At 46.3% G+C, this 24,931-nt stretch overlaps 1 protein-coding gene across 3 annotated transcripts; it reads left to right on the top strand.

Annotated features, from left to right (window-relative positions):
* The first annotated feature begins 967 nt into the window (after window positions 1–967).
* LOC115613876 (calpain-2 catalytic subunit) lies at window positions 968–24,586 on the top strand. 3 transcript variants are annotated; one of them, XM_030499906.1, is made up of 21 exons: window positions 968–1,204; window positions 2,053–2,122; window positions 7,840–7,958; window positions 8,328–8,461; window positions 9,362–9,530; window positions 11,090–11,173; window positions 12,671–12,756; window positions 13,264–13,338; window positions 13,550–13,710; window positions 14,378–14,547; window positions 15,755–15,766; window positions 17,113–17,324; window positions 17,412–17,448; window positions 18,203–18,268; window positions 18,792–18,849; window positions 19,805–19,869; window positions 20,949–21,017; window positions 21,583–21,661; window positions 22,648–22,764; window positions 23,251–23,309; window positions 23,917–24,586. In XM_030499906.1, the coding sequence occupies exons 1-21, from the start codon at window positions 968–970 to the stop codon at window positions 23,938–23,940; spliced, it is 2,103 nt and encodes a 700-aa protein (XP_030355766.1). In that variant the 3' UTR covers window positions 23,941–24,586. The 3 variants fall into 3 exon arrangements, 2 of the variants coding, with proteins under 2 accessions (XP_030355766.1, XP_030355765.1); XM_030499905.1 differs by having other exon boundaries at window positions 23,251–24,586; XR_003993553.1 differs by lacking the exons at window positions 22,648–22,764; window positions 23,251–23,309; window positions 23,917–24,586 and having other exon boundaries at window positions 20,596–21,017; window positions 21,583–21,606.
* Window positions 24,587–24,931: the final 345 nt, after the last annotated feature.

The raw sequence follows: 24,931 nt of genomic DNA, 5'->3' as shown, positions 1-24,931 counted from the left end.
AGCGCTGCCATAGTACGTGGGTGCCAGCAGCAGCATTTTAGACATCCTTGGCAGCAGCTCCCTGCTGAAACAGAGACACTCCCTGCCCCGTGCAGCCGGGGTGCGCATCTGGGGGAGCTTGTTGCATGTAGTTTGGCTGCACAAGGAGTGTAGGTGGGTTCATGGTAGCAGTGACAGCAACACGTGCTTTGGTTACCACCAGCAAATCAAGCTGGAAATCATTTGTTGCATGCAGTGTTCAAAGCTGTAACAGGGTGACAATACAAGTTACGTATGTACCATATTAGGTTTTGAGCCATATTAGGTTTTCCACTTTCTTTTTACTTTTTTCTAAGCTTACAGATTTAGACATGGATACTTCTGGGTTTTATGCAGGAAACACCAATTTTTTAATTGATGGATACATAGAATGCAAGATGGGCAAAGCATGACCTAGACTAGATATCCCAGCACCCTGTCCAGACAAATCTTAAACATGTCCAACACTGGGAAGTCCACCACTTCCCATTATTCCAGTGGCTGGTTGTTTTCATTGTGAAAAATTTTCCTCTAGTGTCCAGTCGGAATCTCCCTAGGAGTAACTTGTGCACTGGAACAGGCTGTAGAGTACTCCCTCTCTGGAGACATTCCAAACCCGCCTAGATGCATTCCGGTGTAACCTGCACTAGTGACCCTCCCTTGGCAGGGGGGTTGCACTGGATGATCTCCAGAGGTCTCTTCCAACCCTAATGATTCTGTGATTACCCCTCCCCTTTTCCATGTGACTATATAAAGAGGGAGTCTCCGTCTTCTTTGTAGCCACCCTTTCAATACGGAATACGTTTGGGCTCTCAGCTCATTAGGACACGCTGACCGGTGGGGGTCGGGCGAACTGGGTGATGTGGCGGGGTTGAGCACTGGCGGCACTCGTGACACCCACTGGGGCTGGAGGGTGTCAGACCGGGCGGGGCTGAGCCGGGGCGCGGCGATGTCGGGGATGGCGGCGGCGGTGGCGAAGGAGCGGGCGGTGGCGGCGGGCGCGGGGCGGCACGGACACGCCGTGCCCTACCTGGGGCAGGACTTCGGGGCGCTGCGGCAGCAGTGCCTGCAGGAGGGGCGGCTCTTCCAGGACCCCTCCTTCCCCGCCGGCCCCACTGCCCTCGGCTACCAAGAGCTGGGGCCCAACTCCTACAAGACGCAGGGCGTCGTCTGGCGCAGACCCACGGTACGGCGGGGGTAAGGGCGGGGGGGGATGCCCGGTAGCATCGTTCCGCGGCATCACCGCGTCTTTCCACCCCGGTTTATTTTCTTCCCCGCTCCCCAGCCGGGTTTGATTTAATCCGGGGGGGCTGTGCGTGTGCTCTTTGCGCTCCCTTTTCTTCCCCCGTCCCGTTTCTCCGCGCCCAGACCCGTTCCCGCAGCCTCCCGCGGTAGCACCGAGCGGCTGCACATCCCGGCGCGGCGCTCAGAGCCCTGGGGATAGGTGTCCCTTTTCGCTGGGTCCGGGCTGGCGGGGGGACGTGCTCCATCTGGAAAACCAGCAGTAACAAAGCCGTTTGCCTCTCCATCCTGAACAATCCTGGTGGACAGGCTGCTTGTTGTGGGGCTGTCGCTTCAGATCCGTAACTCTTTCCCTTAGCAGAAGTGAGCTGCCTGTGATGTGGAGGTTTCCTTTCCAAGCCCTCGCTCAGCCTGTGCCCGTGGCTACCGAAGCAGCCCTCTCTGGCCATGGGAGCCATCCATCGGGTCAGATGGATCCGGGGTGCCTAGGTGTTTCTGAAAGGCCTTGAGGTAGTCAGTGGCAGGGAGGTAACAGCAGGGCAGTGTGTGCATGTGTGTAGAAACACAGTGGACCTCCTGGCACATACTGTGGAGTGAGATGGCTGCCTCAGGCTTTGGTCACTGTTCTCACCACCCTTCATGTATCTGGTGCCTGCACTCATTCCTGGCCTGCTCTGTCTCTGTGGTGTTCATCTGCTGTGGTCAATCCCTTGTTTAAATCTGCTGCAAGTGAGGCCCTGTTCCCACCCTTACCTGTGCATATATGTAACATGAGTCTTGTTTTGTTCCCAGGAGCTGTATTCCAGCCCCCAGTTCATAGCTGGTGGAGCCACTCGCACGGATATCTGCCAAGGGGCCTTAGGTAAGGTGGAGGCAGAAGGCTGGGCTTCCCATGCAGGTGCTGTCCCAGGACATCACAGTTTATACTAGGCTGTATGTAACTCACTCTGTAAATACAACCTGTTGCAACCTGCCACCTCTCTTTATATCACATCAGACCTTCCTTGCCTCTCCTTGGCATTTGCAGGTAGGGACAGTGTGTGTTTGGCCACTGAGCACAGCCTTGCTGTGTGCACTGGACAGGAATGGCACAGACTGGTTTCCTGATAGCTCTTCTGATCACTTCCAGTTCCTTTCATGTTCACATCCATGTATCTGAGAGCAACCTGACTAAGCTCTACTTAGGAGAGCAGTTGCCTGTGTAGTGAGGCGTTTCTTTCCCCACAGGAGAGAATTCCAGGAGGGACTCCCTGAAACGTGGAAGCCTGAGGGGACAGCCAGAGGCAAGTGGCTTAAGCTGGCTGTGTGTGCACAGTGCACAGGTATCCTGGCCTAAAAACCTCTCTCCTGCCTTGTCTGCCAGAGGGTTTTTAGGCAAGTGCCTCCTGTGTCCTTCCAGAAAGCAGTATAGAGGCTGTCAAGGAGGACAGCTGCAGGGATGCTCAAGGAAATAAGTTGGAGTGGAAGCAGTGAGGCTCCTATTTATTCCATAATTGTAGGAAGAGGGTTAAAACCCTTTTATCTAAAAATTAGACTGATGGCATGGTTGAGGGAAAGCCCTCAGAGTAGAGAAACATGACTAATCTGCGCTGTGTGTTGTGCTTTTGCAGTGGGGTTGGCAAAGGAACGGAGTTCTGTTTGCTTTTCATCCGCATAATATTAGCCACGTTGCAGCTTCTTAGTTTCTAGTCCTGCTGCTGCTATTTGCGTTTTCGTGTCCAAAAGTATAACCCATAGGGAAGCTTATTTCGCATATTTTGTGCTTGTGTTTTCTTTCAGAAGTTACTTAAGGTAGTGCTTTAACAACTAGATACAATTTGTGTAAAAAGTCCTGACAATAAAAAATACATACATTGTGAATCTAGTTCTCCTCATACTCCAGTAGCATCTGTGACATGGATGAGGCTCCACTGTGTCATCAGTGAAGTCCTGGGCGTGTCAACAGCTTCCTTTGTGTGTTCTCTCTCTGCCCGGTATCATGTCTCCCACCATTACTATTTTGGCATGAGGCATATCCCAATGTTTAACACACGTCTTTTTTTTTTATTATTGTGAAATTTTACTGCTAAGGAGTTGTTCAACTTGAAAATAGAGTTTATTTTAATGCCATTTCAACATCTGGCCTTTTGTAGAGATGCTGGTTTCTGAAAGCACTCAGTTGCTTTCTGCAGGCTTCCAGCCTTTCTATCCAGATGTTGTGGCAGCAAGAGCACTGGAATGAAGGATTTGTAACTTCATTTTCAAGTTGTGGTATTGTTGTTGCTAGTGCCGAACCTTGATTTAAATTGATGACAGCAATTGTTGCCTTAATGGTCTTTGGATCAGTCAGGTGTTCTCATGAGGGTGCATGCTATCACCAAAGGATATGAACTGACTCCCAGTTGGTATTATTTTACCTCCTGAAACAACATTTCTATAGGAGGATGTTAGTGTTCCTGGTTGTATTATTGTTTTCACCATGACTAAATACTGCAATGACTCACCCCACTATCTTCTTGTGAATCTGGCCAGGATTTTGGTATTGTGTGACAGTTTAGTGGCTGAATAACAATTAGATGCTGTTGATCTTTTCTCTGTATAGCCATTGAGTTACTAAGAGCCTTTACTGAATCTCTTTTTTACACAATGAGGCTAGCAGATGTGCTGTTCAAATGCTTTCTTTTTATTATGTTGCTTTGTTCCATAGGAACCTTTTGTAGTCCTATTTATCCTCCAAAAAGCTTGATGGCAAAGCAAAACACCTGTACCCACATGAAGCTTAATTGCTGTTGCTAAGCCTTTCAGAACATCTTGGAGTGCTGCAGGGACTGATGAGGCATCCAAAGCACATGTGCCCATCACTGCTGCAAGTGGCTTCTTGGCAGGTTACAAACCAAACAGCTTTGCTGATGAGCGGTGGTATGCATATTCCTTCTAGCTCAGGTGTCTTTGATTTGTGGGCCAGATGCAGCTTATACATTTGTTTCATTGGTTTTTGACCTAGGCTATATGATACTGTGATGCATAAAAGGCATAGCTGGTCATCAGGGCAGAAAAGGTCATCTGCTCACTAAGGTGGCAGTTCAATAGGTTCTCCAGACACCAGAATTCTGCCCTTGAGCTTTGGATTATCCTTTATTTTTGTTGCTTTGTAGGAGAAACTTTTAAAGGCAAGTATTTGGAGTTAGTTTTGCAGTATCAGATCTGAAGGTATTTGGCTCAGAATGACAACACATGGGATGTGGTGACTCATGACAGCAGAGGGGAGGAACCAAAGCCACTGTGGAGAGGAAGCTTATTCACCCTTAACCGCCTTCTTTGGAGGGGATGTCACCATGGTATCACAACACTGGGGTGTACACAGCACAGTATCTCTGGTCTGCTGTTCAGACATAGGTGTCTCCTCCTTACATAAAAATGTGTGTAAAATAATGAATAGGATGAATTTAGAAAATGAGATGCATGGTTTTCCCATGCTGGCAACCACTCTGCTGTAAATGGGTTGCCACAGCATCATGCTTCTAACCAGAAAACGTCCCGAAGTCCCGTGGTATTAATGTAAATACATTCAGTAGCTGTTACTCTATAGCAATGGGTGTTTTAAAATAATTACTTGTCTAATTGGCTGAATATACGTTTTTCCTTTGACCCCATAGTCTTACATGGGCTGTGCAGTGACCAGAGGAGCTTCCTTTTGCTTACAAGCTCTCCAGGTGCTTCATGGGGATGCTTTGCTTGTCTTTGCTTTCCAGAATGGCCATGCTTTCCAGAATGGCCAGTTTTAAGCCCTTATGGCTATTTATGCTTGCCTTGCAATTAATTTTTTTCTAATGTTCTTGTTTATAGCTGGAGATTAGGTAAATGCAGAGACAGACATAACATTGATAAGAGCAAAAAGGAAGCATAAAAGGAAAATAATAGTATTTGTCAATATAAACTCACAGCCTGATAATATTCCCTTTTCTGATGATCTTATTCTGTCTGTTGTATAGTGCATTTACAAAAATTCTCCATGATTAACGTGGCCTTGCTAACACCCCTTTCAAATTCTTCATAAAAGTAACCTGTCTGTTAGCCTCCTCTTGGACTTTCCTTTTCTACCAAAGGAAAGGCACTGTCAAGAGCTTTACAAAAGTACTGGTTCTTACAGTTAAAACTATTCGGTAGAGACCCTGCTTAGGCTTGCTTAGTGCAGGCTGAAACTCCAGGTATTATCACAAGATCTGTTCTCATCGAGGCTTTGAATTGTCAGGTCTGTTTTAGTGATCAGTGTTCAGAAAGGGAGAGATGATATCCTGACTTTTAAATGTGGAAAACAAACGGTGGCGTGTCTCCCATATATGCTGCATCTGCCTTTTAACCTCAAGAAGACCTTGCCGAGAGTTGTGTGAGTTAAGATCTGTTTGTCTGGCTCCAAATTCTCCCTAGAAATCAGTGTAAAGTTCAACAGAGAGATTTTACAACAAACTCTGCAGATTCTTTCTCGTCTTGCCTGCCTTAATGGAACAGCTATAAAGTAAAGGAAATTCTTTATAAATTCTGCTTATGTGCTTAGAGGTCTTGGGGGTGTTTCTCCTCCTTGAACCTCTGTGCTTATCTACAGGGGAAGTCTGACTCAAAAGATGTATTACAGCGTTAGATGGTGTATGCTCTTAATCTAGATGCCTGAGCAGCTTCTTGATCAAGACTTCCTGAGCTACTGTGCTCATGTTGAGTTGTTCCATTACTCTTTCTGTGCTGCTTTTTGCCTGCCCAGCCCCTGCCTTGCTTCTGGCATAGAAATGCTAACATCTCTTTGGAGGAATGGTGGGAGAGCTGCCCTCTGGGCCAGACTTGCTACTAATTTAAATCAGTACAGTTCTTACGAGGTTAGTAGCACTAATGTTAGATGCTCTGGGGTTCTCTTGGAGTGGTCGAGTTTGTCTGGTCGAGTAAGACTGTGCAAATATGGACTCTGATTTATGCTGGGGGTTGAGCAATTGAGTGAGAAAAACACCTCCACAGCTGACTGCAAACAAGGGGCATAGAACAGTCCTTGAGCTGTTTCCACCCACCCTACAGAGCATACACAAAGTGCCTTCAGCTCTGCCTGCAGCTTTGTTGCAGGGGCCAAGGGCTGGGTGGTTTTACTCAGCTGTGCTGTAGGATTTATAATGAAAGATTCTGAGGTTTTGAAATTAGTCTGCAATTTCATGTCTTCCAACTTTCTTGAAATGTGAAAAGGGCCGTGGGACAAATGTCATTTGTTGAGCTGCTGCTGGGGATCAGTTGTGAAAAGCAAGGGGCAACAAAAAGGGAATTGCAGGTTGCTGTGTTCCTCCTAGAGCTGAGTGGTGATGGGTTTGGGCCTGAGAGTGACCCTCAGGAGCTGCTTTAAGGTTAACTGCTTAAGATTTCCTCCTATTTGGATCTCAGCTTCTCACCTGTCAGCATTTGACCCTTTTTTTTTGACCCTCCCTCCTCCAGGAGGCTGTATAGAGCCTGCTGCTTTGCTAGCCTTTGACTTGCTAGCACCCATAGCTGGCTCATGGCTCTTGAACCTGCAGTCCTGCACATGCTGTAGGACCATTTTGTGGGCTCTCATATGTAATATCGACTTCCCTGTGTTCACAAAACAAGGCAACAGCAGATCTGATAATGGTAGCAAGGAGATTTGTGGTGGGCTGTGGGACTTGAGATCAGCTGGGTCTTTGTCTCTTAATCACCTTGCTAACGGGCTGCAGGAGGCCTGTGGCTGAGCAGAAGGTAACAACTCTGTTAAACACTGGTTTCTGAAAATAAGTACAAAAAATAGAGGTAATGTTTATATAGTTGTGGTCTCCTCCCTCTGCATGGTAGGAGATGGTGTGGAAAAACACTGTCCAGACAGCCTGGGGCACTAGTGTGCAGGCTCCGTGTGTGCTGGCTCCATCCCAGAAAGGGTGAAGAGGTGTGTGGGACTGGGGAACAGTGCCTGCCTTCAGACCTTTCCTGACTCTCTGGTGACTAGTGCCAGAGACGAGATGTGGGACTAAACAGAGGGGCCTCTAGCAAGAGGTTCCAGAGATGTATAAGGTGAAAGGAGCTCCTGTGTTTATAGAAGGCTGGCAAGAGACCTTAAGGGGAGCTTGTGCATGGAATAGGTCTCTGGATGTCAAGTCAACAGATGTTTATGAAACACAGAGGAGGGAAACAGCCTATGTTTGAGGAGACAGTGGCCTTTTGAGGAGAAACCACATCCTTGCATACCTGCGTGTGCCCACAGGCCCTGTTCTTTGCCTTTTCCCCATGCTGCTTCCTAACCTGCAGATGCTCAATTGAATATTAAGTTTTCTTTCAAATAGTCCCAGCATGGGACTTTGTGTTGGTAGATCATAAAAAGCCTTGCTTTTGTTTTATTACTTTGGTCTAGAGGAAACTCTTGCCCTGGGAATGGTGGGTATTTGTGTTCATATATTTGATCTGCCTTAGAGGTAAAGTGATGGGAAGGATCATCTCACCACACCTGAGGTGACTACTGGTTATAATGGCTGAGCCCTATGCAGCAGAAAACCTAAAGAATAAAGTTAGAATAATGAATAATGAACACTGTCTTTTTTTTTGCCCTTTTTTTCATTACAGGGGACTGCTGGCTCTTGGCCGCTATTGCCTCTCTCACCCTAAATGAAGAAATTCTGGCCCGTGTTGTTCCCAAAGACCAGAGCTTCCAGGATAAATATGCAGGAATTTTCCATTTCCAGGTAGGTGGGAAACAGCCTTCCCCCCTGCCCAGTGCTGTTGGCCAGGAGCCGGTGTGGCTGGCTGTGTCTGTGCAGTATTTGCTGGAGCTCTTTGAGGGACATCAAAGAGCCAGGCAGAAAAACAGGCATCCAGGAAGGGTAATGGTGGAAGGAAGGAAGGTGGCTGCTAACCAAAGAGCTGGGAGCAGGGGCTGTCTTTGTGGTTCTTCCTCCATCAGCAGATCCAGCTGAGGATGTGCATCCCTGAAGAGGGCGCGCGAAGCTGGCTGCAAAGGGGCATTGCTTCTCCTCTAGGAAAGCAGTGTTAGCAGATAAAGACCTGAGCGTGCAGCATGGGGTGGTGATGAGGTGTCTGTGCTCTCTTTCCAGTTCTGGCAGTACGGGGAGTGGTTGGATGTTGTGGTGGACGACAGGCTGCCCACCAAGAATGGGAAGCTGCTCTTCGTGCACTCGGCGGAGGGCAGCGAGTTCTGGAGTGCCTTGCTGGAGAAAGCCTATGCCAAGTGAGTTGAGGCCAGGATTTTACCCCACTCCCATCTCCCAATGCCTCTGCTTCCCCACAGCATCCTCACCTGCACAGATACTACGCATTTAAAATGTCAGCCTAATTATTAGCTTTTACAACTTCTGGGGTGTCCCACAACTGCTTTAGTAAAGCTTTGCTGACAGGTGCTTGAGACAAGTAGACAAAAGTATTGGCTTTGATGCTAGCCAAGAAAAACAGCTCTTGCTTCTATGGCAAGGCTGTTCCTAGGCTGGTGTCTTCTGCACTGGGGCCTGGAAGGCTTCATTTCATGTGCTGTACATGCCTGTGAGGGCTTGCAGCTTCAGTTCATCTTTGTGCAAAGCACACCAGTCCATGAGTCCAGGTCTCCATTCAAGCTGAAGATGCTCAAATCTGAATTTCTAGTTTTGGGATGGCCATGGAGGAATTCTACCATAACTGCAGAATTTCTCCATGAATTACTATTACTGCATTACTATTTTCAATTGTCTCAAATTGAGCTAATTTAGAGCAGCTGAAAATCAGACCCATAATTGTTAAAGGGATTAAAAGGCTGTGCAGTTAGAGAGGCTAATTGTTGGGTCTTGATTCCTTTGAATTGTTTCCTTTTTCAGATAGTGTTCATGATTTTTGTCATTAATATGACCAAACCTGCATCCTGTATACATGGTAGTATAAAATTTTATGCTGGGCTTTCCAAGTGGAGGTCTAAGAAGCAATGGAGGGGGGGTGTTCATAGCTGCTGTGGTGCTGTTGAAAGCAGGAATGCTGTGACAGTTGGCACGACTGAGTGCCTCTCTCCATGAGAAGAGGAGAAGAGGGAACCTGATGGTAGTATGCGTGAGAAGAGGAAAATAGGGAGCCTGATGTCTCTCTGCATGTGTCCCCTTTCGTGCAGGCTGAATGGATCATATGAGTCTCTCTCTGGTGGCACCACCACTGAAGGCTTTGAGGACTTCACTGGAGGAATTGCAGAATGGTATGAGCTGCAGAAGGCACCACCCAACCTCTTCAGGATCATTCAGAAGGCACTTCAGAAAGGCTCTCTCCTTGGCTGTTCCATTGATGTGAGTTGTGGGGCTTATTGCTGGACACTCGGCTCTTGCTGTGCTTGCAGGCAGCTGGGGATTGACCCGTGCTCCATCCGCAGGAGGTGCACAAAGGATGCTGGTCCCCTCTGTGTATGGTTCTCTGCTCTGCTTTGTGTCTGGAGTATTTGATCAAAGAGTGTGACCCAGGCACATGCTCTTCTGAGGGCTAGGTTGAAATTAGGTAGATTCATTAGTTTATGTGTAAAAGCTCCTTGCCTCCCTTCTGTGCCTTCCTTGAGACCTAGAGCTTTTGCTGTTTCATAGGTTGGTAGTGGCAAATCATACAGGGAACTCATCAGGGGTCCTGATGTACGTCTTTGTTCTTAAGAAAGCCTGTAGCTTGGCAGGAGGTCGGTACAGGCTGAGTGGGTTTGGACAGAAAGTGCTGCTAATGGCTCCTGCAGTCAGATGCTCAGAGGTGGCAACTTCCATCCTTGCTGTAGCCTGTTTGTCACACAGATTGTACCAAAACATTCCCAAAGCAGGGAGGCTTGGACTGTTGCCAGGCTTTGTGGGAAAACACTTCATCAGAAGCTGAACCCGTGTGAGAAGGAAAAGGAGTTTTGGACCTGCCTGCAAGGATTCAGCATTGCTTTTAGCCTTACTGAAATAAGTCAAAGTATTGCTAGTGTGAAAATCACCCTGCTTCCAAATGAAATTACATCTTAGTTACACCTAAAGGGAAAGTAAACTGCTTACAAGAACTCCATTTATAAATATTTCATATATGTGTATATATATAAAAAATGTATAATATAAAACCTCTCTTTTTAAGCTTCAAATATGCTTGTTTAGAGATCACCCACTTTCTGAAATGGTGGGAAGGCAATGACAACTGTACGTTTCACAGAGGGTTAAGCATTATTACAGCAAGATGTCATGCAGTCACTTTCTAGCAATAAATGACTTTTCTCTGCGGTGTTTATAGACCAGGCTGCCCAAGTATTGTAATGGCTGTGGAAAAGTGAGAGGGTGATACTCCTTCAGGTATGAATGGCATCTAAAGTGCAGCCTTGTCCCTGGCTCACCTGCGTGGCAGGTCCTAGGGTGGTGGTGCTGGGGAGAGGAAGGGGAAGCTCCCACCCTGCTGTGGAGTTGAACAGGGTGTTTTGACCTTGAAGCAAAACTCTGGGGCTTGCTGGACTTGGGTGTGATCTCTGGGCAGCCTCAGGCTGGTCACCCTCTGTGTTCCTTTTGGTGCCTTGAGAACATGAAGTTCATCATGTGTGTCCCCTTTGTACAGTGTTTGGAGATGCATGAGAGGGGGTGCACCACACCAAGTGTTTTAGAGCCAGGAGGGATCTTTGCTCTGGTACAAGGCTTCTGATGTGCACTCTGTGCCATGAATGTGGGCCCTGGGACTCCAGCATCACCACACGTGCTGCTCTCCCTTCTCTGTCACATGGATCACTCTCGTTAACAGCAGCTAAACCACCCCTGCAGCCTCCCAGCAAGATCAGAGCTCTGTTGGGGGGGGAATCCTGGATCCCCTGTGCATGGAAAGCCACACTCATTGACTTTCCTTGCTCCTCCAGATCACCAGTGCAGCAGAGTCAGAAGCAGTCACTACCCAGAAGCTGGTGAAGGGACATGCATACTCGGTCACCGGTGCAGAGGAGGTAGGTATGCCGCCTGGAGGGGCAAAATGCAGCAGGATTTGTGCATGGTCCTGCCAAGCCACAAACACATCTTCATCGCTGCAGATTCTTGAGTATTACCGGTTTTGCTGAGTCAGGCTTTGGGTCTTTTCTTAATGAAGGAACAGTGAATTAGTTGGCGGTTTTCAGATAAAAATTTGACTTTGGGTGTTTGAACAAAAAAACCTTTTTTTTTTTTCTTTTTTCCTCCATAAGCATTGCTGTTTCCCAGTGAGTGGGGCCGTGGGAAGCTCTGTGTAGAGGGCACACTACCCTCTGCTGGTGGCTGGATCCTTCAACTTGTTTCTGCATAGCAGACAGCACTATACCTTTAAGCATAGCGGGATGTGCAAGAGATGTGTGCCAAGAAAAACAAACATTACTGTCCCTTTAATGCCCGCTGAACACCTTTCAGCAGGGCACAGTGTTTGAACACAAGGTGCCTGTCCAAGAGTACAGGCGAGGGTGAGACAAGTGAAAACAAAGGGAGCGGATTGTGGCATCCTTCCATGTGTGTGATGCAGTTACTTCACCAAGAATTGTTTCTGAAGTGATTCCTGAAACTTCAGAGTGAGGCGTAAAGAGATGCTGACATGCTGCACTGAGATGGACACTGCTAACAGGCAGGTTTACGTGTGTGCATATGGTCCTCCTCTTGCAGCTAAAGAGGCAAAGAGGGAGTGTGTTGACAGTTCACAAAAAGATGACTTAGCCAGTCTTTTTCTTTGGTGCTCTGTGCAGGCTTTGTAGGGATATTCATCGTCAGGCACTGGGGTGTCATGTCTGGACTCTGCGCTGCTGCTCTGTGCACTTTCCTTGGCTTCGGGCTGTAGAGGTGTGCCAGCTCCTTCCTCAAATTAGTACCATGTGTTCCACATAAGTGCTGGGTGTTCCCATTGGAACTCATACAGCTTTGCTTGGCCTGGCCTCAGTGTGTGCAGAGATCTGCAGGTAACAAGCCAGGGCCTTGGTGTGATGTGAGGAGGGGCTGATGCTGCTGCATTGTGGGGCATCCATGTGGTCAAAGGGGTTGTGGCCAGACTGAGTATCACATCTCCTGTAACAGGCTCATCTTACATAGGGAGCAGTAAAAAGATCTGAATGTGAAAAGGAAGTTCATACGTGGGATGATGACTTCAGAGAAATATCCCTTTGTACCTGTTTTTTAGCAGTCCTGAAGCAGCTTTATGTTCCCTTTGCTTGAAGGTAGCTTTTATAGTGGCACAAAACAGGCATTTTGGTTATCATGAGCTTTGATTTGTGCATGCTATAAACCTTCTCTGGACAGACTTGGGTGCGAGAAGCTCATTCAAAATCAGTTTGATTTCATGTCTTTTGGACCAGGTGAATGCATACACTGTCACGTGTAGCACTGAGATACTTGCTCTGTCATGTTCTTTAATTCCTGTAGAAAAGGTGGAAGGGAGCATAGTGCTGAGTTCCTGGGTAACTCTCCATATACACTTATAATCCCATCAGGTGAACTTCCGAGGGACCATGCAGAAGCTGATCAGAATCCGAAATCCATGGGGGGAAGTGGAGTGGACTGGGAAATGGAATGACAAGTGAGTTGATGGCTTGTACACTGCCAGTAGGCTTTTACTGCAGGGGTACAATCATGTTTCTGCTGCCTGTCTTCTACCTACCTCAGATCTCTCTGTAAGTCACATCTGGATGTGATGCTTGCTCTAAGCTACTTCAAAGCAGCATTCCATCACTGTCATCTCCCATGTGGGCATCGCAGTATGTTGCGCCCTTCATGCAAACACCTGCATTCCTGTAGCATTCCGTGATTTGGTTGGTGATTCCTAGAAGCCTCTGTGTAGTTTCTGCTTATTTAACAGCCTGGATTCAGTGGTGAGCTTCCTGGGATATTTACAAAGTGAGGTGTCTGATATCCCTTGTATTTTTAGTTCTGATGTGGTTTGGGAGCTCCGGAGCTGCTATTAGCTAGATATTGTGGGGTGTTGCAGTCATGTGGAGCTCTAAGAGGTGAAATCATTGTGCCAGAGCAGCTACATTAGGGTTTAACCTTCACCATAGCCTCTAGTTGATGTGGGATTGTCTTTCAGCTGCCCAAACTGGAGTGGTGTTGACCCTGAGGTGAGAGAGCAGTTGACCAGGAGACATGAAGATGGGGAGTTTTGGTAAGTACCGTTGGGTTTGTGTTCAGGCAGAAGGGGATGTCTTCTGCTCTGTTCTTCAGCACACAAAGTAACCTCTCCCAGTACACTCTCCAAGATGAGTGAGCAAATTTACCCCGATCCTAGTGCGGGAGAAAAGGAGGATAGACAAGGTGGCTGTATGGAAAACCTGTCTGTCCTAAGCAGACGTTGCCAGTGGCATTGCTTCCCACAGGATGGCGTTCAACGACTTCTTGAGGCATTATTCCCGCCTGGAGATCTGCAACCTGACTCCAGACACCCTGGCAAGTGACAAGTACAAGAAGTGGAGCCTGCTGAAGCTGGATGGGAACTGGAGGCGAGGAGCCACTGCGGGGGGCTGCAGGAATTACCCAAGTAAGAGACACTGGAGGAACCTTTTACTCATCCTGTACCTGAAGAGGGCCTGCAAGGATGCTGGAGAGGGACTCTTCATCAGGGACTGCAGTGACAGGACAAGGGGGGTGATGGGTTTAAACTTAAACAGGGGAAGTTCAGGTTAGATATAAGGAAGAAGTTCTTTATATCTAACCTTTATATTTAGAAGGGTGGTGAGGCACTGAAGTGGATTGCCCAAAGAGGTGGTGATTGCTCCATCCGTGGCAGTGTTCAAGGCCAGGCTGGACAGAGCCTTGGGTGACATGGTCTAGTGTGAGGTGTCCCTGCCCATGGCAGGGGGTTGGAACTGGATGATCTTAAGGTCCTTTCAAACCCAAACCATCCTATGATTCTATGATTCCACTTGTACTTTCTCTGGGAGCTGGTTTGGGGTGGCCTATGGAGGAGGATGTGCCTGGGATACTGAGGACTGATGTCCAAGAAGTGCAAGTGTTTGGGAAATGTGGCTCCCTGATAGGGTCTAGTTGTGGTTGTAAAGGCTGGAGATGGGGGGAGGTGTGTTAGTTTTTCCTTCTCACGGCTGATTTTGGAAGTCAGAGCCCCATCTGTTCTAGCTGACGTGTCTATATCAACACAGTTGCTTTCAGAGAAGCCTCTGAGCAGTTTGCATAAATCCACTTTCCAGACACTTTCTGGACAAATCCACAGTATTTAATCAAGCTGGAGGAAGAAGATGAGGACCCTGATGATCCTGAGAGGGGATGTACTTTCCTCATCGGCCTCATTCAGAAGCACCGGCGGAGGCAGAGGAAGATGGGAGAGGACATGCACACCATTGGCTTTGCAATTTATGAGGCAAGTTAAGGCAGTATAGGTGCATGGAAGGAAAAGGAAAACTCACTCTATAATTGGAGTAGAGCAGTTCTCAGACTGGGCTTTGCATCAAAACTGAGGCAGGTTGAGTCAGACACCAGCTGCAGCAAGGAAAATTCCTCTTAGATGTTCACGAACTTATTCTCCATAAAACCAGCAGTCAAGCAAAGGTACTCAGGGAGAGGATGGAATCTGGATTCATTATTATTATGGAGATATTCAAACCTAGGCTGGACAAGGTCCTGAGCAATGTCGTTAACTTTGATACTAGCCTTGCTTTGCGTAGTGGGTTGGACCAGATGACCTACAGAGGCCCTTTCCTACCTATATTTTGGAATGGAGGAACAGAAAAACTATTTTAAAAAGTCAAAATTAGAAGTGCAGAAATCTCATCTCCACTTGTCAGGCTTGTGAGCAGCAGAGTGAGAGCAGCCATGCTAGGGGTGTGATCATGGATGTGACCCTAGCTGGAATGCCTGCACTAGCTTGGGGAGTGTGAAACCAGCAGCAGAACCAGCCAAAACACTTGTAAAACTGCTGGATGAAGGGTGGGAGATGTGTCTGTGGTAGCTCCTGAAGCAGGATGTTTTGTACAGAGCTGCAAAGCAGCGGTGCTTAACTGGCAGTGAAAATAGGAATAATGATCTTGCCTGAGGGTTGTTCTGTAACTGTAGGCAGTATGTGTCACTGCTTGCTTTCTCAGTGTCCCAGCTTTAGAAAAGCTTGTCAAAGAAACTGCTCCCTGTAGGCAAATAAGGTCTAAAACAAAGCTAGGTCCCCTAAAGCCATAAGGAAACAGAGAGCTGTGTTATTATCTTGCTCAGCCCGAGATTATTGTCTTGCTCAGCCCCTGATGGTGGAGAAGTCAGAGGGGTGGGAGGGTGAAAGACAAGGGGGAAAGAAATAGTAGGGAAACTGAATCTCCAAAAGATGTCGCCATGGGCAGCAGGGAACCATGACCAGCCTAGCTGTGTCTGTGCCAGGCTGTGCCCACACTGCCTCCAGGATGGATTTGGGAAGCTGAGCAGTCAGCATTGGGTGATATGGGCTCAGTGTTCAATTCTCCCTCGAGCGGAGTCTTTTTATCAAGAGTGTGGATGTTGACCACTAACCAGTGGTGAAGAGAAGTAGCCCTGGAGCAGATAACTATTCAACAAGCACATAACTCTCTTTCCTTTTCTTCTTGCAGGTGCCCCCAGAGGTATGTAGCATGCATTGGTGGTCAAGATGCAGAGTTGGGCTGAATGACTTGTGGGAAGAAACAGTTCAGAGGATCCTCCTTCACTGCAGGACAATATTGACTGTGCAGAGTCTAAAGTTTGAGGCCATTTATTCTGGATGGGGCCTTGAGCTCCTGGTGCATGTTCAGAGTGTCCTGGGTTGGGATAAGAGCTGTACTGTGGAAACTCACCAAGGCTGCTCTTCCATGGGTCTTCTCCCAACCCAGTGCCATGCCTGCTGCCCCTCAGCACAGCTGCTTTCCTCAGGTTTGCACAGAGTTTGTTTGATACAACTAATATTCCAAAGAGGTGTTTCATTTTCATCTCCCTGAGCACTGTATCAGTTTCTCTCTGTTTCTACCTGCAGGAAGCTAATCATATGCCCTGGGGATCAGAGAGGGGTGTGCAATGCAGTGATACCTATGCAATATGAGGCAGGGCTGCAGACACCTCTGAGCTGTTGCTCCTCAGAGGAAGGAGTGAGGTTGAGCCTGGGTAACCTCAGAGCAGCCGGGGCACCTTGCAGTGCTGGAGGCTACGCTCAAACCAGCTGCTCTTATGTAAAACGTGGTTTCATCAGGAGAGGAAATTGTGCTACTGGTTGATTAAATTTCTTATGTACCTTCTGAATGCCTGTAAGCTGCTCAGCTGGCACCCTGGTGGTCCAAAAACCTGATTTCTATTAAAAAAAAAACCAACTCCAGCTACAGTTCCATGATGTTTCTTTTCCCCAAAAGGTGGAATTTTATCTCCCACCATGGCAGCAGGTCTGACAGGTTCTGCATGCTTAAAAATCCAGGAGGACGGGAAGGGGGAGGTTTCTGAACCTGATGTTTGCTTCTAGAGCTGAGATAACCCACCTGTAAGACCTTGTGCAGGAGAGTTTGTTCTGAAAGATGTTACACTGCTTTTATACTGCAGAGTATTGGTCTTGGAGCCCTCCATGAGCAGGCTCTCTGCTTTAAGGCAGCCGGGGGAGGCAAGCGCTGAGCTGCAATCTCCTGGTGGCACCCGTTTTGGGGACCAGAGGAACGGGTGTCGTAAGGCATCTCACTCTAAAGAAAACCAGTTGGTGAAGAACTTGGCAAATGCCTTCACACACCAATCACAATCTGCAAAACATAAGTGTGACTTGAATGACTTATTGAGATAATCTGCAAAACAGAGCTGCAGCTCAGGAGTACCATGGTGGGGTGCAGCCACCCCCTTTCTCTTCAGTTCTGTTGAAGTGACATAGCTCATTGCCATATCTATTATAGTTTTCATCTGTAAATGCAAATACATGCTAACCATGAGGTTTTTCTCTCTTTCTTTTGCTTTTTATAAGTTTTCAGGCCAGACGAATATTCATCTGAGCAAAAACTTCTTCCTGACCAACAAAGCAAGAGAAAAATCAAACACCTTTATCAACCTCCGAGAAGTGCTGAACCGGTTCAAGCTCCCTGCAGGAGAATACATCGTCGTGCCCTCGACCTTTGAGCCCAACAAGAATGGGGATTTCTGCCTGCGAGTCTTCTCGGAGAAGAATGCCAACTCCACGTATGTAGCTCTTTTCTAACCTGAAATTTGAAGGAAGAGCATCAGAAAAGGAACTTGATTTTAATACTGATTTCTTTACCTTTCCAGGGTGATAGATGATGAAATTGAGGCCAATTTTGAAGAGGTATATCTTAGTTTAAAACATTTGATTTTGTGGTAAAAAAGGGGGGTTGGAGTGCCTGTTCCCTGTGCAGGGCAGTGGTTTTCCGCAGGCATTATGAAGAACTGTTGTCCCACTCTGGAAACAGATTTTTCAATATCCGTAGTTGAAATGGGAACATCACAAGCAATAATGGAAATGAGTGTTGTCCTTTATCCAGAGGAGTGAGCTTGGGCTTCCCAGGAAGAGGGATCAGGTACTATCTGCAGAGGTGACAGGAGCCACAGGAAATTAGTTCCCTTTGCTCTCCAGGCATCCAGGAGTGCAGCCCTTTAGCCATAGGGGTGTGTTTGATATGTGATATTGTTTCCATGAGTAAGTAGTGGCTCACCATATGTTTAGTCTTGCTGGAGCTGGAGGTGTTTTGCCTATTAATGCATCTTCTCTGTGTGATTCCCCCCCGCCAAGATAAGAACTTATATTTTGCTTTCTTTGCTTTAAATTAAGGCATGTGGTCCAACAGTAGTAGTAGCAATAGTGAAGTTCTGAATTTGGTAGGGATTTTATTACTAAAATAAATTTAAATTCTCAACTCCTGCAGTATTTGCAATGCCAGCATTTTGAATGAATGAAAGTAAAACTGATTTAAATCAAAGCAAAAGTACTCTGTACCTTCAACTTTGCCATTTAAATTGTGTTTTACTAGGGGCAAGGAAATGCAATAAGTCCTTCTCCGGCAGATTTCCTCCTTTCCATGTTCTCTCTTTCTCTCTTGTAGACGGAGATCAGTGAAGATGACATCGAACCCAGCTTTAAAAAGCTTTTTGGACAGCTAGCAGGGAGTGTGAGTGTTCTTCTGTTAACATCTTACTGGTAACACGGGCGAGTGGGTAAGAGAAATGCCTCCCCCAGGATGGAGTTTAATCCTTGTGCTGACTCAGATCTCAACCATGTGCATAATGGTGCATGCAAAGATGTGTGTAGTTACCCATCTGCTTACACAACGGGTTTGTGAGCGCTCCTGGCAAACAGTCTTTGCTCTCTTTGAACTTCAGGCTCGACTTTTATCTCTGTGGGTCCCTAATTCTGTCCTTTGGGCAGAGCATTTGGTGGATGGGATGAGGGCTGGGGCTGTCCCTTCTCCCCAGGCTGCTCTCACCTGCCTGAGGACTCAGTGTGCTAATGCCTGGGAATTGGAGGCCCTCCTGGGAATGGGAGGTGGGGAGAGCTTACCCTGCTTCAGTTTCCATCCAAGGGAAATGAAATCCAAGGGTGTTTGAACTTGGCCACCTTGCCCAAAGGAGTCAGAGGCTGCTGATGAGAGGGTATCTGCAGCTCACAGTGAAAAACCTCTTCCTCTTCTGCAGGATGCAGAGATCTCAGCCTTTGAACTGCGCAACATCTTGAATAAGATCATAGCTAAACGTAAGTCGCTTCCTCCAGTGACAGCTTTAGTTGGCCAGCAGCAGGCTTCCAGCATGGCTGTGGGAGCACAGAGTGCACACACGCTGACCTGAGCAGAGCAAAGCCCTGGGCTCTGCCCCAGACCTGCAGCTTGGGACCATATGGCCACAGCCACGTGCTCTTTCTGCTGCTGCAGTGGGCTGCAGAAGCACTGGGCCTGAAGCTGGATTTAACAGGACGTGTGCTTTGGCAGGGTGTATATGGGTGCTTTTTATCCCAGCATCTGCTACTGGGAATTGGTTGCCAGGAAGATGGATGGATTTGATTAATGCTTTATAATGATCCAGAGGAGGTATTGCTGCTACTTTAGTATTGAACCAGTCAGAATTCAAACAAGTCAGCCAATGGTCTGGGGAGAGGAGGAGAAGAAACTTTGAAACTCTGGACTTCTTTCTCTTTGTAGTGATTGCAGAGCTTGGCTCTGCATCATTTTCCCTTCCATTAAACAGTGCTTGAGAAATAAGTGTCTCTTTAAATCCTAGCCTGGTAGCCAGGACTGTATTGCATGTCTGCGTGCACCAGCCAGTTAGCAATGGTGTATTGCTGGTTATCAAGCTTGATTTGATGTTCATCCCTTGCATGAAGCTACCTACTACTGACTTCCGTAGGTCAGAAGTCCATGCTGCCCCCAAAAGCCCACCCTTGTCTTTGCAGGCAGATGATAAGGGCAGGAAAGCTTTATCTCCATCTCTTTGCTTCTGCAGCACACCTATAAACTAGACTAACTGGGATGTTTGCTTGGAGAAACATCACATCTAACGTTCACCCTAAGCCTCTTCACTGGTTGCAAAGGAAGCCACTGATGAGCAAATACGGGCTGATGTGTATAGTCTGGCTATAGAGCTCATGAGCTATTTGGGAGGGTGCTGTGATACAGCATGCAATGATAATCCTGTCTTTTGCTCTTTCTTTACAGGCCAGGATATAAAATCTGATGGCTTTAGTATTGAGACATGTAAGATAATGGTTGACCTGTTAGATGTATCCTTTAAGGCTGTTCCTAAATGATATTCTTCTGCCTGTGCTGAAGTAAGTGAGCTGCCTGTGCAGTGGTGGGTCCATACTGATGTAGTAATGACTCCTGAGGTGAAGAAGCTGGTTTCACTCTGGTTCCCCTTGCTATTACTGCTGCCCATGGCACATGCGTTCTCCCAGGCAGCAGGGAAAACCCATTATCAGGCAGGACAATCTGCTTTGAAGTCTTCCCTGTTGCATGTTCTGGTTTAGCTGGGGACAAAGCGATGCTTGTGCTGGCAAGAGGCACCTGGCTCTCAGCACAGCAGGGATAGCCTTGGCTGTAGAGTGCACTTCACTGCCCTGTTGTCTGTCTGGATTCGGTAAGGGCATTATAAAGCTGTGAGGACTTAGCAAATAGAATATGAGGAAGCAAATACAGGAAGTGGAGACTTGCTGGATTTTAAGAGCTTTTTTCCCCCTACGACTAAGGGCACAAGTGTGGGATGGAGGATCAAGTCTAAGAATAGTTGTGTTCAGCTTCTGTGCAGTGGGTGTTGAATTGCATAGTTGGAAAAAGGGAAAATTACCAAAACAAAGTAATGCTCTGCTGTAATTTGCTATAAAATCCAGCAGTCCATAGGGACTCCTCAGTGGGTTTTGGGAGCGATGCCATGACCAGGTTCTTTTGTTAGCTCTTTGTGCAAGTTCAAATAGCAGGCTTGGTTGTAGCTTTTCCTATTTATAATCCAGATTTAGGACTCATGCTCCTGTAACTGCAGGTGTTGAACTGACTGCACAGAACAAAATGGCATCATCTTGGCTGTTTAATACATGTATTGAAAATCTAGTGGTACCAAAGAAGGAGCTTGTGAACTGATCACAGTTTAAATGAATCAACCATCTTACTGATTTAGAAAGACATCCTAGACAACAATTGTGCATTCAACAGGATAAGTCCTTCAGAGAGGACCTGCATCCTTTTCTTAACTGTAGTTACCTTGTTTAAAGTATTAAGTCACAACTGCCTGTGTAAGTAAAGCCAGCACAGGGAGGGGAAACCCCTTTTCCTTCCCTCCAAAGGAGATTCCCTTAACTCCGAGAAGAATGACGGGAGTGGCAAACTGGGACTGAAGGAGTTCCACACCCTCTGGACAAAGATTCAGAGATACCAGGTAAGGTGCAACCTTTTTGGGAGAAGGTGCAGTCAGATGTAGAGGTGGCTGTAGACTGGTTTGCCTCAGACAGTGTGTATAATCACACTTCCCAGAGCAGGGACTCTCCTTTCTGCTCACCATGCATTCGCGTCCTCAGTCCCCCAGGTTTCGTTCCTTGGGATCCTGGGGGGTGACTGCTTGTCCTTCAGGTGAAGGGCTGAAGGAGAGACTGCTCCCTTCCTGCCTTACTCTGAGTGGTTTCTGTTTTAACTCGGCTCCAAGTACGTTGAGCCTTCCTGCTTAACAGTGCGAGTTTGGGTGTCAGCCTTGCTGCTTTGGTAGGGATAGTGCCATTTGGCACAGGCATCCAAGGAGCTCTCCGGAGTCTTTATCTGCTCTGGCTACTGCCTTAAAATGACTTTCTAAAGCTACAACTGGGAGATAAGTGTCATCCTTGAGACCAATGTTGCAAATGCTCCTAAGTAACGTGCAGGCTGCATTTCAAAATGTTTCACTTCTGATGAAAGCCAAAACATGCTCTGAATTATTCTCAAGTTTTGTCTTTGGGTTTTGTGTTCCACAGAAAATTTACAGGGAAATTGACGTGGATCGATCTGGTACCATGAATTCGTATGAGATGAGGAGAGCACTGGAAACAGCAGGTATCTCTATTGGTCTGTCTCTTTTTAGGGTTCTATCAATTTCAAGCTGGATTGATTAATGCTTCTTAGTTTCCTGTGTATCACTTGTAAGCTGTATTCCCAGACCTGGAAAGCTGCTGTTAATGTAGCTGCTCAGCCTGGGCTCTTGTCTTTGTGTGGCAGTGTCCTGCCACACAGGCCCGCTAAAAGCATCTCAAAGGAGCAACAGGTTTGCAGTTATTGTCTTCAGTGACCAGCTTTTGGAGAAGCACAAATAAGTGAATCTGGTTTAGTAACAGCAAACTGTTGTCTTTCACTGAGTCTCTCTGGGTGTGTGGGTGTTTGGCATAAGCCTGTAAAACCAGGATACTGTGACCTAGAGAATGGAAGTGGCTTGACCAAGGGGCGATGCTCACAAGAGCATCATCATAAAGAGTCATTTTGCTGCTGCAACCACTGAGAAGCAAATGTGAGTTACGATGGTGAGCAAAGAGAGGGAGAGTACCACAGAGCCATATGATCCCAAATTAACTTTCTGATCTGGTGCAATCTTAACATCCATGTTTGTGCTCTCTGGAGCTTTCGCCTCTTGTCACCAAGAAAGATGAGGCAGCACATCTTTTTGTGCCAAAGTTGAGATACTCTTTGGAAATAGAGACCCATTTGCCCACAGAAAGCCAATGCTTCATCTGGACTCTCTGTGGGCTGATTCTGGCAGCCACCTCATCATCCAGGGAAAGAGGAATTGGCCGTGTCCTCTGGGAAACAGGAATACAGATGTGAGAGCACACGCAGCAGGAAGAACACACATAACTTGGTCACAGCTCTAAATCACTCCCGGTACAGAAGGGGTTGTTGGGAATTTCCCAAATGGAGTCAATACTCTTAAAATTTGAGAATTTAACCAAAAGTAGCTAATTTAATTTCTGTCAGTAAGGTTGAGGCTTTGATGGGGAGAGCTTTTTGTATCTTCTTTTTTTTTTATATCCTCGACATTGTATTTTTAGGGTTCAAGTTGAACTGCCAGTTACATCAAATCATCGTGGCTCGTTTTGCTGACGAAGACCTCATCATTGACTTCGATAACTTTGTCCGGTGTTTGATTCGGCTGGAAACATTGTTCAGTGAGTACATCCTTTATCACTAGACAGATCACTATCCTGGACTATTCAAGTCCAGGATAAGTTATTCAGGAAACTTTGCACTGGAACCAAGGCAACTTCAAGGCTGAGCTATAAATCCACAGCAACCCAGTGTGCGTGGTCCTCCTAGATCTAGGAATAAGCCTTTTAGAGGCCAGACTGCTGAACTGGAGCCAGATGGTCTTCCATGCAAACAACTAAATTTTAGCTTTAAAAAAGATCTAAACACTTACAGATTGACTAACAATGTTAATACTACAGACTGAGCTATTAGAAGCGTTCAGTCTCATTCTTGCACATGAGCAGGCAGTGGCTTTAATGCGGCCCTTTCTGGTTTGGGGTGTAGACTGTTGTCAGAGTTTAGACTCTGGGACTAAATTCCCTTTTGATCCTGAAGCGCAAGGACAGGGCATTCCTTCCAATTAGTTCCTATATTCATCCTTGTCTGTCATCTCTCTCCTACCACAGAAATGTTTAGAAAGCTGGATACTGAGAAAACTGGAACAATAGAATTGAACCTTGTTAATGTAAGTTCATTTAGCTCTAAACTGGTCTCAGCTTTTTTTGGGTGGGGAAGGCTGTTAAAAGTAGACTGTCCTGCTCCATTCTGAATGATCATTTGTATTCATGTATATGCTGGATTTCTATAGCTTGTGTATTTGTAAGCAGCCTCAAGAAAGGTTACCCATTTTAAAATGTACCAATATCACATTGTCTTCTCTAACAAACCAACTCGAACCCAAAGCCACTCATCCTTTACTGGCAGTGATTCTGGCTGATGTAAGAAAGGCTTCTTCCCTGCCTTCTCTGTCAGCAGCAGAGTAAAATGCAGGTGCAGTAGTGACCATGTCTGCCCTGGAGCAAGGACTAAGTTTGGAGAAATATACTTTCCTGCATGTCTTTGACTTGCTTATTACCCAAACATAACTCATTTCTAGACCTAAAACAGGAATGTGCAAATCATCCCAGAACTCTGACTTAAATGAAAGATAAATTTAAATCATTCAGGAAAGATCCTAAAATGACTTTGGTAAGAACAGACTTTCTTCCTCCTGCTAGAAATGGGAACATGCATACTTGCTGCAGGTATTTTTACTAAACTTAACTCTGGGCCATTTTCCTCTCTTGTTACAGTGGCTGTGCTTTACTGTCATTTGATCAGCAAAAGAGATTTCAAAAAGAGCAATATCAGGTGAAGATAACTGAGCAAAGATACAAGTAATATCCTAAGGTGAATGTGCCTTAACTTATACAAAAGTGTTCTACTTCAACAGAAGTATCTGTGACCTCATTTTTAAGGGCTTAGCAGTTTTTACTATTATATAGCCTCTGTACAAAAACTTTAATTTAGTATAAACCCTCAGTGCTTTGCTAGTATCTTTGTATTTAAGGTGTTCTACATGACTTCTGGAAAAAAGCTTATTATAGCTTGACAGTCTGGTTTATGAAGTGTTTTCTGAGGAACAGCACCACTCCTGCATATGTAAAACTAGAAAAGGGATAGCATTGCACATCTGACTACAGTGTTTAGGGAAGACAGGGATTTCTTGTATGCTTTCTGTTCAAGCTCAGCATTATTCTGGTTAAATATTCCTTGAAGAATGTAAGTAGCAAGTACATTTGATCAATCTGAAGGACAAGTCTTTCCCTCCTGACCATTTATGTGCCTAAAGCAGGAAGCTGTTTGCAATCAGACTCTTCCAAGAGAAAGCCCATGCTCTCAGGTGGAATCTTGAGTTCCTGTATCTTATTTATCTTTCTTTGAAATACAACAAAGTATTTAAATAAAAACAACAGAAATAAAGCTTGCAAGACTGCTCTTCCTTCTGAAAATAAACACTTTTTTCTTCTTATAGATCAGATGATAGATGTAGAGCTTTGTTTGCCTTTTCAAGGGATAAAACAGCATTCTGAAGTTGATGAGGCACTGACAGACGCTCTGGACATGTGTCAGTTAATGGAATGTTAGACAGCCTGATACTTTAAAATATTAATGCTTGAAAAACTAAAGGTTTCCAAGAAAGGTAATTGATACTATGTACCCCATACCTGACCTATTACTATCATGAGGCTGTGAGGAATTGTGTCCTCCTTCTTACAAACCATTTCTTGTATTTATTTATAGGCACCTTTTCAGAAAGCAGAAAGG

Source organism: Strigops habroptila, chromosome 10, assembly GCF_004027225.2.
Source record: "Strigops habroptila isolate Jane chromosome 10, bStrHab1.2.pri, whole genome shotgun sequence".
In the NCBI taxonomy this organism is placed as follows: Eukaryota; Metazoa; Chordata; class Aves; order Psittaciformes; family Psittacidae; genus Strigops; species Strigops habroptila.
The sequence above is the reverse complement of the archived record's forward strand: the minus strand, read 5'-3'. Positions and strand labels throughout refer to the sequence as shown.